This window comes from Benincasa hispida, chromosome 12, assembly GCF_027475165.1.
Source record: "Benincasa hispida cultivar pf3 chromosome 12, pf3_genome.v1.1, whole genome shotgun sequence".
NCBI classification, from domain to species: domain Eukaryota; kingdom Viridiplantae; phylum Streptophyta; class Magnoliopsida; order Cucurbitales; family Cucurbitaceae; genus Benincasa; species Benincasa hispida.
The window spans coordinates 7075210-7091758 of NC_143489.1; the positions used below are offsets into that span (position 1 = coordinate 7075210).

Here is a 16549-nt window from a genome sequence, read left to right on the forward strand (position 1 = left end):
CTTACTATACTATATTTATAACCTATAGTTTTAATATTTCATATTATGACACATATAAACCATAGCCCTTTTTCTATTTCATGGCACTTAATGTAAATCTTAATCCTCCATTTGTTATATCCCATACACCATACCGATCATATCATATATAATCTAATTACCTCTTGTCAATCTGAACATTTCAAAACAATACCAAAAACTGATCCTCAGCTTGAATCCATTGAGCTACCAAGGGAACCTTATGGACCTGTAGTTCGAAGCTCCAACGGTACGTGAATAACTGAATAAACTCTTTAGTCAAGGAATCCACCATCCGCTAACTGCTAGGCACTCCACTAAAGATCGACAGTTGAACTCTTCTCACTACATATATATTATATGTCCATCTTAACCAATCAACAATGTGACAACCCTTCGCAGATTGCTTGTAAATATAGCTCGGCCAATAACCATTATGCCCCTGTAATTACATCTAACTCCTTAAGTACAACTGATCCCTGTAATGAACATAAGTCATAGTCCTACTATGACTGAGTCCTCTTTTCCAGAGAGAAGTTGTGGTCACTATGTTCAAGCCCCGGAATCAGCCCTTAAGGGAGCAATCTATCTACTTACCCCTGCTTCGGGGAAGGAGTGAATTCCATCTTGTGTAATTGAGTTCCCAGCTCCCAAATCAGACAAGTCCCCAAAAAGGTAGGCATGTTGAGTTGGAAATCTAGCCATTCTCACCCATATTAATCAAAAGACCACCCTCAAAGGCAGAAGTTCCCAAAACACTCAGGATTGAGGTCATTTCACCTACGGTCGTTTAGGTGAGATGTAAGTCTCTAGTATCAATGGTGTTATATACAGAGTCTAGTCATCTCGTGGTTCGGTCTTATAAAAACTCTTTGTATAGGACACCGCCGCTCGCATGTCTCCACATGAATGGTCAAGATCTACCATCTATAGTAGTTTACAACACTTGCAAACCCCTACAAAGCGGGTCGTATTTGTAGTGTCACCAGGATCAGGTACCTATTTAGGTTGTCACTTAAGGCATGATCCACTTGTATATCTCATATACATGCTTAAGTTTACGTACAATAACCATAGAGCTTTGTTTATTGGATATGAGTAAATGCCAGATTAAAATAACAATTATTTTATTCATAAATAATGTGTATAATTACAAACAATGAGACTCTAGGAGAATTAGGACACCAATCCAAACATCCCACATGTTTGACATTCTCTGATGTCTGTTCTACTGGTCCTCACGATTTAAGAAATGAGTTTATTTATATTGGATTATTTCTTTCCACATAAATCAATCATTTCTATGTTGATATTTTTCATACTCACTTTTATAAATAATGTCGTGAGTAACATTGTATACAAAAATATTGTCAACTTATATGGTTTCATAATTTATTGAGATCTCCTTATTATCCTCATTTACTTCAATATCCTTATGAGTACTCATGTTTAGGATTTCTTCTAGAACATTCATATTCTTAACTAAGTCATTTATTGACTATTTCTTTTCTGAGGATTTTTATTTTTGGAACCGAATGGTCTATCACGCTTTTGGTATGTCACAGACTCATTAATGACAACTTACTACATTTAATTGAGCACTTGTAGCTGGTATATGTGACTTAGTCACTTTCTTATCATTTATAAATGCATCTAGTAACTAATTTACTATATTTGCAAACAAATTATTTCCTGAATTTCATGTTCAAATTGATCTGTACAATAACGATGCATTCCATGATATGTACGGGAATCTAAATGAGACAATAACTATGCATTCCATGTAATTTATTTTTCTATCTTTTTAATCCTTCCCCCTAATACTGGAAATTTTGTCTCATTGAAATGACAATCAGTAAATTATGCAGTAAATACATCACCCGTCAAGGGTTCAAGATATTTAATAATTGATGGGGAACTATATCCAATATATATTCCTAACCTCCTTTGAGGACCCACCTTAGTACGTTATGGTGGAGTAATTTGAACATATACTGTACATTCAAAATTCTCAAATAGGAAATATTTATCTCATAGCCATAAGCTAATTGTAATGACAAGTATTTATGATAAGCTACTGACCTCATGCGTACAAGTAACGTTGTATGCAAAATAGCATGTCCTCATACAGATGTAGGAAGCTTAGATCTTATAAGCAAAGCAATCGTCTATCAATTAACTGCAAACATTTTATGAATGATTCTGCTAAACCATTTTGTGTATGAACATTAGCTATAGAATATTCAATACTTATCCCAATTGATATACAATAATTATTAAAAGCTTGGGATGTAAATTCACCAGCATTATCAAGACAGATGATCTTAATTGTATAATTTGAAAATTGTGCTCTTAACTTAATGATTTGAGCAAGTAATCCTGTAAATGCAAGATTTCGACTTGATAATAAGCACACTTGTGACCATCTGCTAGATGTGTCTTGTAACGACCCGACCCCCTAGGACTCAAGTTAGGCCGTTATTAAACACATGCATGCATGGAACTTAAAACGACGCTCTTTTATAGTGAATTAAATGCTAAATAAACAAGGTAAATTCAAAAGGCATTCATTAAATTCAAATATTAAAAACAGACAATAGGGTAACCATAAATCATAAATGATAATAAATAGTTCTGAAAACAAATCTTAATAGTAAGTTTCAAACATCAAAACTGAAAGTTGAAAAACATGAAAAGAAATCTAAATATCATGAGCGGAAGCATAGAACTGGTCCGAGTGGCTCGATCACAGATTCCGTTTGTCAATCGTCGGTGTATCTCTACCTTTACCTGGAACAACAACATGAGAAAGAATGAGTATAAAATACTCAGTAAGTAACCCCACTAATGGGATCAAACTAGGCATCTATGTCCTCTAAATATCTACCTCTAATGGAACATATAAACTTCTCTAGTCCTCATGGGATACATACATACATGAATAACTGAATTTCATCCTACTATAATTAAGAATGTTCACTACCTCTAATAAGTCCTGTAGAACCCACAAACTCTGGTGAATCCCAAAGGAAACACAACCTCTGGTGAATCTCGAAGGAAACACCACATCTGGTAAATCCCGAAGGATAACACCACCTCTGGTGAATCCCAAAGGAAACACCACCTCTGGTGAATCCCAAAGGAAACACCACCTCTGGTGAATCCCAAAGGAAACACAACCTCTAGTGAATCCCGAAGGAAACACAACATCTAGTGGGCATCTAACTAATTAGTGAGGATACTATCACAATCTCAACATCACACATATCACAACATGGTTCTATAATATACATATACATCTCATCTTCATGGTTCTATAACACATAAATTTCTTTATCATAGCTCTATAACATACGTATGCATCTCATCATCCTCAGATTCAGCAGAATCTCCAATAACAATAATATACTCAAATCATACTAGTATTCAAACATCTCTATGCGCAACTAGTCTTTTAAACTCTCATATCAGCAAGGCATACATAAACATCAAACTATCAATATATCCTTAGTAAATCATAATTATCAATATCTGGCTCCAGTCCTTTCAAACCTCAATCAATGAAGGCATACATAAATATCATGCTAACTAATAATCCTCAATAAATCATAATAATCATTGTCTGACACTAGGGCACTTCCAGTAGTAAGATTACTTAGACGAAATTATCCCAAGTAATTTCTCCTACCTTAGACAAGCCCAAGATTTAACCTAAGGACAACATAATTTAACATCAACCTTTATCAACATTTCCAAACCAAAATCCACTCATCTACTTCATAATGCTTACCCAAATGTCTAAAGAAACAGCCTTGAACGAGTTGGGCAACTGACCAAAAGTCTCGAAACTTAATTCTAGCATCAAGTCATCAGGAACAAACCAAATCTTAAATCAAAATTCAATGGTTTTCAGAACCTCCAAGAAACCTATAAAAGGTAGCACAACCTTAACTTAGACCCAAAATTCCAACGACTGCCCATGGTTCCAGTTGTTGTGATGAGCTGAAGAAGAGATCGACGGCCAGACATGACAAGCGAAGCGAGGATGGCTGGAGTGGCGGCATGCTTTGATGGAGGTGACAAGGACTGATGGCGTCGCTCGGTGAGGCGGGGATCGCACGACTAGGGCTAGAGACGAAGTGGCAGCGGCAGATAAACAAGAGGTTGGACGGCGAGCATACGGCCTTGGCGTCGACGATAGTATTCGACTGTAGCAAAGGACAGCGAGGAGAACGACGCTTGACTGGAAGAAGTCGCTACCCACACGACTGAACGAAAACATAGGGATAAAGGTATCTGGCATGACTGCCAGACGTTCGGTGTCAGAGCGGAGGCTGAGTGGCTGGGGCTCGACGTGACGGTTGTGGGCGGTTAGGGTTGGGGTTTCCGGTCAATAGAGGAAAAAAAAAGAGATATTGGGGTATGGGGGGTTATGTGTTGCACGCGAAAGAGAAGAGGAAGAAAGATATTTCTAAAAGAAAAAGAAAAATAAAATAAAATAAAATTTTATTTAGTTTGATTTTCTTTTATTCTTTCCTTCTAAACACATATAACTATAAATGTACGTATATTTGAAATCCTTTCCTCTTCTTCAAAACCAAAATCCAAAATTAAAAGTCAATTCTCCAATTTAAAATTAAGTCTCAAAAATCCAAAAAGTTGAATTTCCAAAATTTCAAAAGTGTCCTCAAATATTATAAGATACTGAAATTACATTAAGAACCAAAATTTCGAGGTGTTACATGTCTATTAATATCATAAAATATATAAATGATCCACTTGGTGGGTTAATAAGTCCACGTATATCACCATGAATTCGTTCTAAAAATGTAGTTGATTCAATCCCCACTTTAGCTGGTGATGGTCTAGTTATCAGTTTTCTTAAGAGCAAGCATCACATGATAATTCATTAGATTGAACAATATTCTGGCTCTTCAGTGGATGTTCATTTGAATTCTCAATAATTCTTCTCATCATTATAGATCCTAGATGATCCAATTGGTCATGCCAAATCATAAATATATCTGGATTCATGAACTTCAGGTTCATTGTTGCATATGTTTCAATTACTCATATATGAGTATAATATAATCCAGAAGACAAAGCAGTCAACTCTTTCAATATACGTTTTTCATATGAGACAGTAGTTATGATATAAAGTTACTCCATATTATTTTTTCTATCAGTCTCAATATGATAACCATTGCAACGTATATCTTTAAAACTAAGTAGATTTCTCTTTGATTGATTAGAGAATAATGCATTGTCAATTGTAAATTTTGTTCCTCTAGGCAAAATAATATTTGTTTTTCCAAAGCCTTCAATTAGGTTTACAGAACCCGATATCGTATTGACTTTTGCTTCCAGCATTGTTAGTTTGGAAAAATATTTTTTACTTGTAAGTATTGTATGTGTAGTTGCACTGTCTGTCAGACATAAATCTTCTTTACTCATTTTTTAGTCACCCAACATATGAAAATTATCCAGGTTTCTTCATTAAAAGAAAAAATTACAATAAGAAAAACAACACTTGGAATATACAAAATTTAATATTAACAAAGAAAAAAATATGAAAATAGAAAAACGAACAACATTAATACTAAATATTCTCAAAATCAAAAGAAACATTTGTTATGCCATCAATAAGGAGATTTGAAAAAATGTATCACATCTAAATCTGTTATATTGGATGGGTAAAACATCTCATTAGCCTAGTATGCAAAATTTGCTTCCACATTTTTTCCTTTTTCCTTTAGGGAGACTTGATAGAGATCAACTAAGTGTCTTGACGTACGACAGGTACGTGATCATTGCCCAATCAATCCACATCGGAAGCATTTATTTTCCACACTTTTTGAACTCTTATCTTGTGGAGTTTTTCCTTTGTGATCATCATTTTATGTGGTTTTTTTGAAATTTGAATGATTAGAGCGACCACGCGAAAATAATAATTATTTCTTCCTCTGTCACGGTCACGACCTCGACCACGATTATTAACATTCACATCATCACTTCAGGGAATGTTGTTATTCTAGTTGATCAAGATTCATAATTTTTATTAATAACTCGTTATTTTATTCAGCTATAAGAAGATATGAAATTAGTTCAAAATATTGTTTAAAACCTTCTTTCGATATTGTTGGTGTAGGAGCATATCCGAAATTTAGAAAAATGTCTCTCTAACATATTGATTTAAAATTTTGGAGCCTCAAGTGCATCCATTTACGATAAGCTTTAGGAAGAAAAAATTGTTTTCCGATTATACATTTTTATGGCATCCAAGTATATTTTGGCATCAAGTACTGATGACAAATAATTACTACTATTAATATCAAATGTTACAAATTCTAATTTTATAATATTTTCATAATAACACCATTACAAGACATTATATTTATATTAGAAATTTAATATATCTCAAATATGTAAAACAACATTTAATTTATTAATTATAACGAAGAGAGAAAAACCGATATATCTTTAAGACCTACTTTTAATGAAGAAAACGATGAGAGCTCGTGCTGATAAAGTATTGCGAACTTGAGGAGCACAACGGGCATATGGATGTCAATAAAATATAATATATAATAAAATAAAATAAAATAACAAAATATGAAATAAGGAACTTTTCTAAATTCTCCACTTTCTTCAATTTTCATGAACTTTGCCCAATGTGTGTGTCTTCCACGACCCACCAAATGCCATTATTTATAGATAATTTGGCAAGTAGGAGGTGAATTAAATGGACACTAATAATGTGTAATATTGAGACACATGAACAATACTTTGGACAATGAGGGCATGACACATGGTCAACAAACACTAAGCATGAGCATCTAATGGGCATTTATTATCATAATATTTGCAATAAAATCAATGTGGTTAGTAAAAAAATATGTATTTTTTTTAAAAAAAGAATTAATTCAAACCCATGGTTGATGTGGATACTTGAGAAAACAACTATAAAACAAAGAAAACACTAAAGGAAATTATTTTTGGGATCAATACAGGTAAATAAACTAATAATTGGTGAGATAATTAGAACTATTACTTAGAACGCAATATCTACTAGTAAATACACATTTTAGTATATTGTAGACCATTTTTAGAGACCTAGTAGATACTTTTAAAATATGAATCCCTAATAATGAACATGGTATATAGTAAATGCAGGTTGAATTTGTACATAATAAACATTTTTTCATAATCCTATTAGTAATTTCTTAAAGTATGAATTCTTGACAATGAACATAGCATACGAGAGTAAATACATGCTAGTATGTATAGTATTAGTTGTGTATACAATATATATACACGTATATATAAATATATAAAGAATTAATGGTTGACTTTACGAAAGTAAATAATCATTTTAGTTTCAAACATAACTTATGCAAAATAAAGATCTAATATCTCTATCGTGGATTACCACATTTATCAACAATAATTTAGAATCTAGTCTTCAAGAACTCTCCGATAAGTGATGCATCTTTAGCTTCGAAATAGGGAGAGGGAAGAGAAAATATTGGCAAGAGAGAGAGGTTCAAACTCCTTAGCTCATTGCATTTTACACTAATACACAAGCACCAATTCAAGCAAACGAGCTTCAACATTCGACATCCAATCCAACAACTACATAACCAATCCACATGTTGTAATTGATTTACACCTTCCCAACTACGATATCTCCAAGTTTTTGGCCTTTAAAATCACCTTTAATGTTGAGTCAATCAATCAGAATTACTTCATTTGACAGGTTAATCTCAACTAACTTAACACAATTTAGAATCAAATTCGACAATTTAATATTTGAAAACAAATTAGGTCAAGATAAATAACCGCTATTAACAACCTTTAAATACAATTAGAATAATAGGCACTTTGAGACTTTGCGTCAAAACTTTTTTCACATTTTGCAACCAACAATATATAAGGGATATGTTTCTTAAAAAATCTATTTTAACATTAGATGGGATTTATTTTATTAATTTTCGTCTTTTTCTTTGTACAAAATTTCCATCAAATACATTTTTGGGTCTTATTTGATATAATTATATTTTTCTTGAACAAATATGTGGTTGGTTTGACTGTGGATACACAGATGTAACAAGGGTATAATAAGGATAAAAAAAATTATAATTTCATTTTCGAAAAATGTAGTAGCTGTAGTTCCAAATAGCAAATATTCTTTGCAATTTTTTGAGTCATCCTTTTAGCTATTGCTCTTACTCCCAAATTTTTTTTATTAAAACAAAATAAATTATAAATTTAGTTCCTATAATTTAGAAAAAAATATAATTAGTTTTTATGGTTTTGATACAATTCTCATACATAGTCCTCATACCTTCCTAGAGACTAAATATTAACTTTTAAAATCACATAACTAAAATTCTAACATTTTTCAAACTATAGAGATCAAATCTAAAAATAAAAATAATAATAATAAAAAAAAAGTAATTGCAAATATAACACAATGCAAGAAAATACAGATATAGTAAAATCTAGATCTAGCTCTTAGAGTTTATATATGATAGACTATATGGATAGGAAGTCTATTCAACACTAGAGTCTATCATTGATAAATTTTACTATATTTACAATTCTTTCCGGATGATATTATACATTTAACTATTAGCCACTACTCATTGCAATTAAAAAGAAAAGAAAAAAATGAAATCATAGAAAATAGCAAAATTCGGTGATTTTGGATTTATGGCAAAATCCGGAAATAATCATATTTTTTGCAAAACGTGGGTCATTCGTGTGAGGTTGATTTTTATAATACCATATTTGCCCTTAATATGGTTGGCCAACGACAATATTGAATATAGTATAATTGCTATAGCGTGTATCAATTATGAATATAAATATAGTGTAAATGGTAAGTATCAATTATCAGTTTCCAAACGAAGACTTTTGTAGAAAAAAAATGGCGAATTTTTCATCAAGTTTGAATTTCGAATTGGCAGCTTTTTTAATCAGATTTGATTTGTATAATCACTTTCTAAATTCATTCAAAATGAATCGATATTTGATTTTTATATATTCATTTAAATTTTAATTTATAGTAAATATTCACATTTTACGTTATCTTATTGACTTTTTTATTATTTTACTTTCTTATCAATATATTTAATTCCGACTAAGTTTTTGTTCATTATTTTATAAATATCTCATCAAACGAAGTGTATATTTCATTCAAATTTTCCAATTTTTCAATTTTTTATCATATTTTATAACTTATCGTCTTATTATATTATTATATCATTTTAAAAATTTTTATATACATTTTTTTTATCAGTATCTCAACAAAAAATTGTCTTTTCGACAAACAAGTAAATAATCAATTTTGCAATCATATTGTTTTTGCTATGACTCTACAACGAGCTAGGCAGCTTGTTGCTAATTTTACCTTTGTGGATTCTTAGGTTTTGTGGTTGATGGAGTTATAAATACAATATAATTGTTGAAGCTTAAATAAGAATGGAATTATGAATACAATGTAATGACTGAAGTATCAATTATCAAATTATGACCTACGATTCAAAAAAAATAATAAACAAGCTCATTTCCTGATTTCTCTCCCACAAATTATATTTGAATTTATATTTTATTATCAAATTAGATTTTATCTAACTACTACTCGAACTAATCACGATAAACAAAAACTTACTAATTCTTCTCTCCAATTTATATTTGAATTTACCTTTTATTATCAATTTTGATTTTATCTAACTAACTTTTGATTCGTTTAAATGTTTGTTATATTTTTAATTGTATCTAAATCTTTTCACATTATTTTATACACATTGTTATCAAATTAATTTTTTTTTTTCATTTTTTCGATGTTTTCAATTTCTGTGTGCATATTATATTGTTATTAGATTTTTTTCCCATCTTTTGTCGATTTTTTGTGTATACTTCTTATCATATTTCATCTCACACTGTATTATTATACTATTCTATCATTTTTAACTATTTGAAATACATTGTTGGTTATCATTATCTTAAAAAAATGTTTGTTCTTGATGCATAAGTATTCAATTTATATATTATATCTTACTGATTTTTCTCCATCAATGTCGTATATTCTGATAATTAACTAATATACATTAGCACATATAATGTAATAGTAATATGAAACTACTAGATTTAGCTAATCTATATTTACACATACTATGTAATTGTAATATGAAGTTATGAAGTTTTAACCATCATTTTTCATGATTATTGTTAATAACATCATATTGTATCTTATTGATATTTCTCCACCAATGTTTGTGTGCTCTGGTAATTAATTAATATACATATTCACATACAATGTAATAGTAATATGCAACGATGAGATTTAACTAATATACATTTACACATACATAATTGCACCGTAAAGTTATGAGTTTTAACATCCCGAGTTCTAGGTTATGTTTCCCTTTAGTTTTATTTTTTGGAGCCAAAATTGATATAATGGAGAAGATGATTAATTTGAATTTATTTGACAAGTGATTTGAAAATTTTGAATTAAGTTAGATAAAAGATTTGGAATTAGTAAATTTTTAATTAAAATTTTATTAGTAGTAGTAGTATTAATATTATTATTATTTAACAATCTAAATAAAATAAAATAACAAAAAAAACTCTAAATCACATCTTCTTCACTTAGCCACCCTCCAAAATCTATCTCTCTCCCCAATCTTATGTCTACAATCATCTGTTCAATAATCATTTCTTAAATTCTATCCTCTTGTCTAGCTTTTGACGACCACCCTCACTAGATCACTAACCTTGGTCGTTCGTATACATGTTTCTTGCTTTTGTTTATACTTTGAACGTCATTTTTGTGATTGATAGTGTTTAAAGTTAGCTTTCAAGACCATATGAGCAAACTAGTCACATGAAATGAAAACGATGAAACTCCCTAAAACTAATTTAGTAGATAGAGTGTATTTGTGGTTTTAGAATGTTTAGATGAATATAGTATATTATGGTATTCGAGTTGTTTTTGAAGTCATATATCTTTGCATTCTCATTTGTGCTCAATTGGATTGTTTTTAGCGTAATTTTATAATTTACTAATTAGTATATTCTATTAGATGAATTCATTTGGCTACTTTTATAGTTTTGAAATACTTTTGCCATTTTTTTTTCTAATGAAATTTTAAATTTTGTAATTTTTCCTTGTCAGCCAAAAAAAAATCTAAAATTGATTCTTAAAAATTTTGGCCCAAAACTAGAGCCGATGGTAAAAAAGCCCACTAAAAGCATATAGACAAAAGCAAAAGATACATACAGCCCTAATTTTCCTTTCTTATATAAAACCCTAAATTTTCGTTTTCCCCCAAAACCCCACTACTTCAGTTTGTCGCCATGGCTTCGCCGGATTCTGTTACCCCTTCTTCCAGAGTTCGTCGGGAAACGGCGGAGAAAGCTGTCGAATCTCTCCTTCAATGGCGGAATTCTAAACGAGAGAAGCCCCAACTCTTCGACCAGGAAGATTTTCTATACCTTGTCGTGACCCTCAAGAAAATACCTCCCAAAGGTCGTACAAACCCTTACAAAATCCCTCTTCCGCATTCCCTCCACTCCGATTCTTCTGAAATCTGCCTCATAATCGATGACAGAACGAAGTCCAATCTCACCAAAGATCACGCTAGGAAGAAAATCCAGTCGGAAAATATCCCAATTTCGAAGGTCATTAAGTTGTCGAAGCTTAAATCCGATTACCGCCCTTTTGAAGCTAAACGGAAGCTCTGTGATTCGTATGATATGTTTTTCGCTGATGATCGGGTTATTCCGCTAATGCCGAGTCTGTTGGGGAAGCACTTTTACAAAAAGAAGAAGATTCCGGTGCCGTTGAATTTGAGGCATCAGAATTGGAAAGAACAGATCGAGAAGAGCTGTTCATCGGGTTTGTTGTATTTGAGGACGGGGACTTGCAGTGTGGTGAAAGTGGCGAAGACTTCGATGGAAGTTGAAGAGATTGTGAGCAATGTGATTGCGGCCATTGATGGCATTGCTGAGGTTGTGCCTAAGAAATGGAGTAATGTGCGGTCGTTTCATTTGAAGGTCCTCGAATCTATTGCATTGCCAATTTACCAAACAGTGCCGGAGTTGAAGTTTAAGATCGAGGCCTCCGTGAAGGGGAAGGAAGAGGAAATGGAAAAAGAAAAAGAAAAAGAAGATGCAGGAAAGAGTCCTACCTCTGTAAAGGTTAGCAACAAAAAAGAGAAAAAGTTGAGCAAAAAGAAGGGGAGGATACATGAAGTTCGCTATATGGACAGCAATGGCGGAGAGTTGTCTGATGAAGATGAACCGGACAGTGATCTTGATGAAGACATGGATAATGTTGAGGTTAGTGAGAATCTCAAAATGGGTAGTGATGAATTGAAGGGTAAGAAACGGAGTAGAGTGAACAAAGGGAAAGAAGAGCTTCAAACTGAGTTGAACGTCGTGAAAACATTAAATAAGTCAATTGATATGAAAAAGAAGGATGGTAGTGTCAAACAAAAGAAGGATGAGATAAGTACGAAGAAGAAAGATGGAGATAAAATGAAGCAAAAGGAAGGTTTTTTTTCTGTTGAAGAAGAAGGATCTGCTGGGAAGAAGGTAAAAAAGAGTGGGGTTTCGAAGTTAAAAGCTGCCGGTGGAACAAAGGTCAAGACAAAGAAGTTGAAATCAGTGTTAGAGATGAGTGAAGCTTGAGGAGCTCTAAAGGTATTCTCTTCTTTATAAAATTTCTTCATGACCCAAGTATGCTTATACGACCCACTTTTAAGTGGCAAATTTTGAGTATCTTTAATCATTTTCCATTTTTTAATCAGGTTTGGAAAATGAACTGATTGATTTATATGTCTACTGTGTTCTTAGTTAAGGAAATTCTGAAAGCTTGATGTTTGCTCTTTATCTGTGTTAAAATACTTCCGTTTCTTTACATTTTGTTTTCCTCATCGACTGAGTCAGATGTGAATTATGATTGCCTGGTAATGTTAGCCTCAAGTCAACTTGATAACCCAACAAAACTAGCAAAATCTTGAAGTTGGTCATGAAGATTTGCAGATTGCAATGACAAAAAGTAGAAAGGGGAAATGTAAGTTATTAGGATACCTGTTGAACAAAGCGTAGAAAAGAAATCAGTCACCACTGTAACGATCATTCTGGTGATGATAGATGTTCTTGGAAAGAAGTGGGGGAGGGGGGAAGAGTGATGAAATTGGTAGATCTAGAAAAGAACTCAACCCAAACCATACAAGTTGAGTTGGGTTGATCGAACTTTTCAGGTCATTTGGTGTTTTTTTTAACACCCCTTCTCAAGGGCATAGAGCTAGTCAGGATGATAAGTAAAACATACAGGTGTAATTTAATTGATTTAGATTAATTTGTGGAGGAAAAAGACTAGGTTAAAATATTATGAGTTTTTTTGTACGGATGACCCTTTCATAGAATCACTACTGTTTTTATGCATAATGACCCGTCCTCCATAAACGTATTAAATCTAATATTCTACGCACACTCGTGCCTTTTATAACATATCGCACTAGGGATGGACATATCTATCATAACCCTAACACGATGGTCATCTTTATCATGATTCTTCATTTTTCTCACCCAATATTTACGAGGATCACGATAGAGATACTCTTTACGTTAGGGCTACAATAGACATGATCATCTCTAATGCGGTAGTGTATTCTGACGTAAGCAAAAGATGTGAATCTTTAATCATAAAGGTGCTTGTGAAAAGGTCATCCGTACAAAAATCCCAAATATTATTTTAGTCCGAACTTTATTTCTTAGTCCATTTTGGTGGTTGTACTTTCAATTTTTCATAACTTAAAAGTACTTCGAATAAATCTTAAAAACAGTCCTAAGTAACTTTTATAGGGGGGTAAAAAACCTTCATATCGATCTCTACAACTTCTATGTCTCAAAGTTAATAAAATCCCAGGAAGGCACATAGGCTGATGATGCATTACAAAAGGTTAATTGGGTTGGACCTTTGTAGTGAAAGGTTTAATTACAAATTTGGTTTGGTTTGATAAATTCTCATAAGTTAATTTAGCTTCAGCTTTTGGTGTCTTCCTCTCTTTGTCTTTCTTCTTCCTTATCTGCCTTTGTCTCTCTTCTTCCTTATCTGCCTTTGTCTCTCTCCTCCTCCTTGTTTAGACCTAACCTAGAATAGAACCTTTGAAATTTCTGCCTACAAACCATGATTCTGGCATTTTGGTTCCTTTTTCTTCCATTGATAGGTGAAAAGTTAAGAGCAAACTAATTGATACTTTATGAAGGACTAAATATGGATGTTCCGACTGTATAGACATCAAAATGGAACTACCAACACCAAACTGGTATTTTAACCCAGAAATTATATATAACCAAAAAGGTATTTCAATGTTGCATTGCATCTACATTTAACTTTTAATAGCTTATTTGAATTTGAATTGTGTTATAAATCTATATCTTTGAACATTTTATTCCCTCTCTAACGAGTCCTTATTCTAATCTGCATCTTTTTTGTATTCGTCAATGTGATTGAAAGTATTGGAAAGTGGTCTTATAAGAATCAGCTTTGTGAACTTAAAAAATGTTGAATGTATCACAAGTCTATCAGAAAAATTAATTACATTTTAAAAATTAATGATAGTTTTAAAAAAATTAATCTTGAATAAGTGTTTTGAGACGATCGTATATATATACACAAGTGGGAAATTGAATCTCTAATCTCAATCAATAGTGCACGATACGATTAATGTCAGTTGAGTTATGCTCATATCAAATCACAAAACTGGTTGACCATCCATAATTTAGTGCTTGGATGTTTCTTAAAATATTGTTTTAAATTTTTAGTGCTGTTGAGATTCGTTCTTTTCTTTTCGCAAAATTTCTATAAGAATAGTAATGATATTGTTTATTGTACATAGGTATGTATTTGAAGTTATGTAGCATATGTTGTGTGTGCTGTTTTAATACAAATTTCTCAAGTTATTTTTTAAAAAAAGCAATAATAACTCAAATAAAATCATAGGTAAAGTTTAATTACTAAACTAAAATATTTGTAAGCTGATGGATGAAAATAAACTGTTTAATAATTTTTTAAATTAAAACCAATAAATTTTAACGTATGGAATAAATTATTACTAATTTTAAACTTCATTGACCAAAGCTTACTGGAGTGCGAATGATGATTTAATGCGAGACTAAGAGTCTGTTTGATAGGGAATCTAAAAGTAAAAATTTGAAAAACTGAATGCTAATTTAAATAATTGTTTAAAATGTGATTGATATTATATTTATAAACCATACAAATTGTTGTAATCACTAAATATTAGTTGATAATAAACTATTGTTTATTTATTTATGAACATATTTTATGTTAAATTTCTTTCGATAATTATTATTTTGTAATAATATATAATTTATAATAAATTACATAATACATATTTTACTTTTCAAAAAATGAATTGAATTTATAACATAACATACTGCAATTCAATTGTTTTTATCTTTATGTAATATAATTTTACACTTTAAAATTCAAAATTCATGATTTGGATACAATGAAAATGTAAAAATATTGTTTTCAGAATTTGTACTGCCCATATTTGCTAAATTTTGAATCTGAAAATATAAAATAGAATTTGTATTACCTACAAAAACCCCTAATATTCCTTTCTTACCTTTCATTTTTATTTTTCATGCAAGATAATAATGATTGATATGAGTTCAAGTTTGATTTTGTAACATTAATCTTTAGTTGGTTTAATTTTTTTTAACCATTAGTAAGAAAATCTAAATTAACTTGGAGCTATAATAAATAATTAATTGCTAAGCATAGCAAACTTTTATGCTTCAAATCAAACTCAAATAAAAATAGAATGACACATCTGCTATTCATTTTTTTTTTCCTTTTAATTTGAAGAATACATCTGTTATTCTTTAGTTTGATCTTGCTTTTAATTAGGATAGTTTATAGTTTAAATTATCTTTAGTTCAAGTGTTTATGAGCCAAAGTTTTTGTACTACATTGAAATTTGAACTAATTTTAATTATGTTCTATACAGTAAGGGCAAACTGAGAAATATAGTGCAACTTTGCTATAAATCAGAAGTTTTATTTTTGTTGCTATTTTTCATTTTACGTATTGGTTATATGCTATATACTCCAATTTTTCCAACAAATATTTTAGATTAATGTTGGAGATTGGTTTCTTACAACAGTGAAACTATACAAAATTGTACAATTCATTAATATTTGCTCATTTCTTAATCACTCAATCTCAAATGGAGTTCTCTAGATCTTCTCATTTATTGTTTACACTAACCAGCTTTTTATTTTCAAAAGAAAAGAACAATCAGCTTTTTCATCATATCACTGCCATTCAAGATTGTTGTGCTACTAAAGTTTAATTCGGCACTTTTCAATCCCAATGTACTTCGATTTTACTCGCCTGATTGGATGGAATCCTAAATTCTCTACATCATCATTACTTTAAATCCTATTTTGGTTCCTGGATTTTTGAACTTGTTCTGTTTTGATC

General features: G+C 31.2%; 1 protein-coding gene across 1 annotated transcript; it reads left to right on the forward strand.

The window, feature by feature from the left end:
- The first annotated feature begins 11297 nt into the window (after positions 1-11297).
- On the forward strand, positions 11298-12946 carry LOC120067993 (uncharacterized). The gene has a single exon (XM_039019651.2). It carries the CDS (start codon positions 11383-11385, stop codon positions 12715-12717), a length of 1335 nt encoding a protein of 444 aa, XP_038875579.1. The 5' UTR covers positions 11298-11382; the 3' UTR covers positions 12718-12946.
- The last annotated feature ends 3603 nt before the right edge of the window (positions 12947-16549 follow it).

Coding starts and splice junctions, on each gene's coding strand:
- LOC120067993 (XM_039019651.2), top strand. CDS start 11,383: ATGGCTTCGCCGGATTCTGTTACCCCTTCTTCCAGAGTTCGTCGGGAA.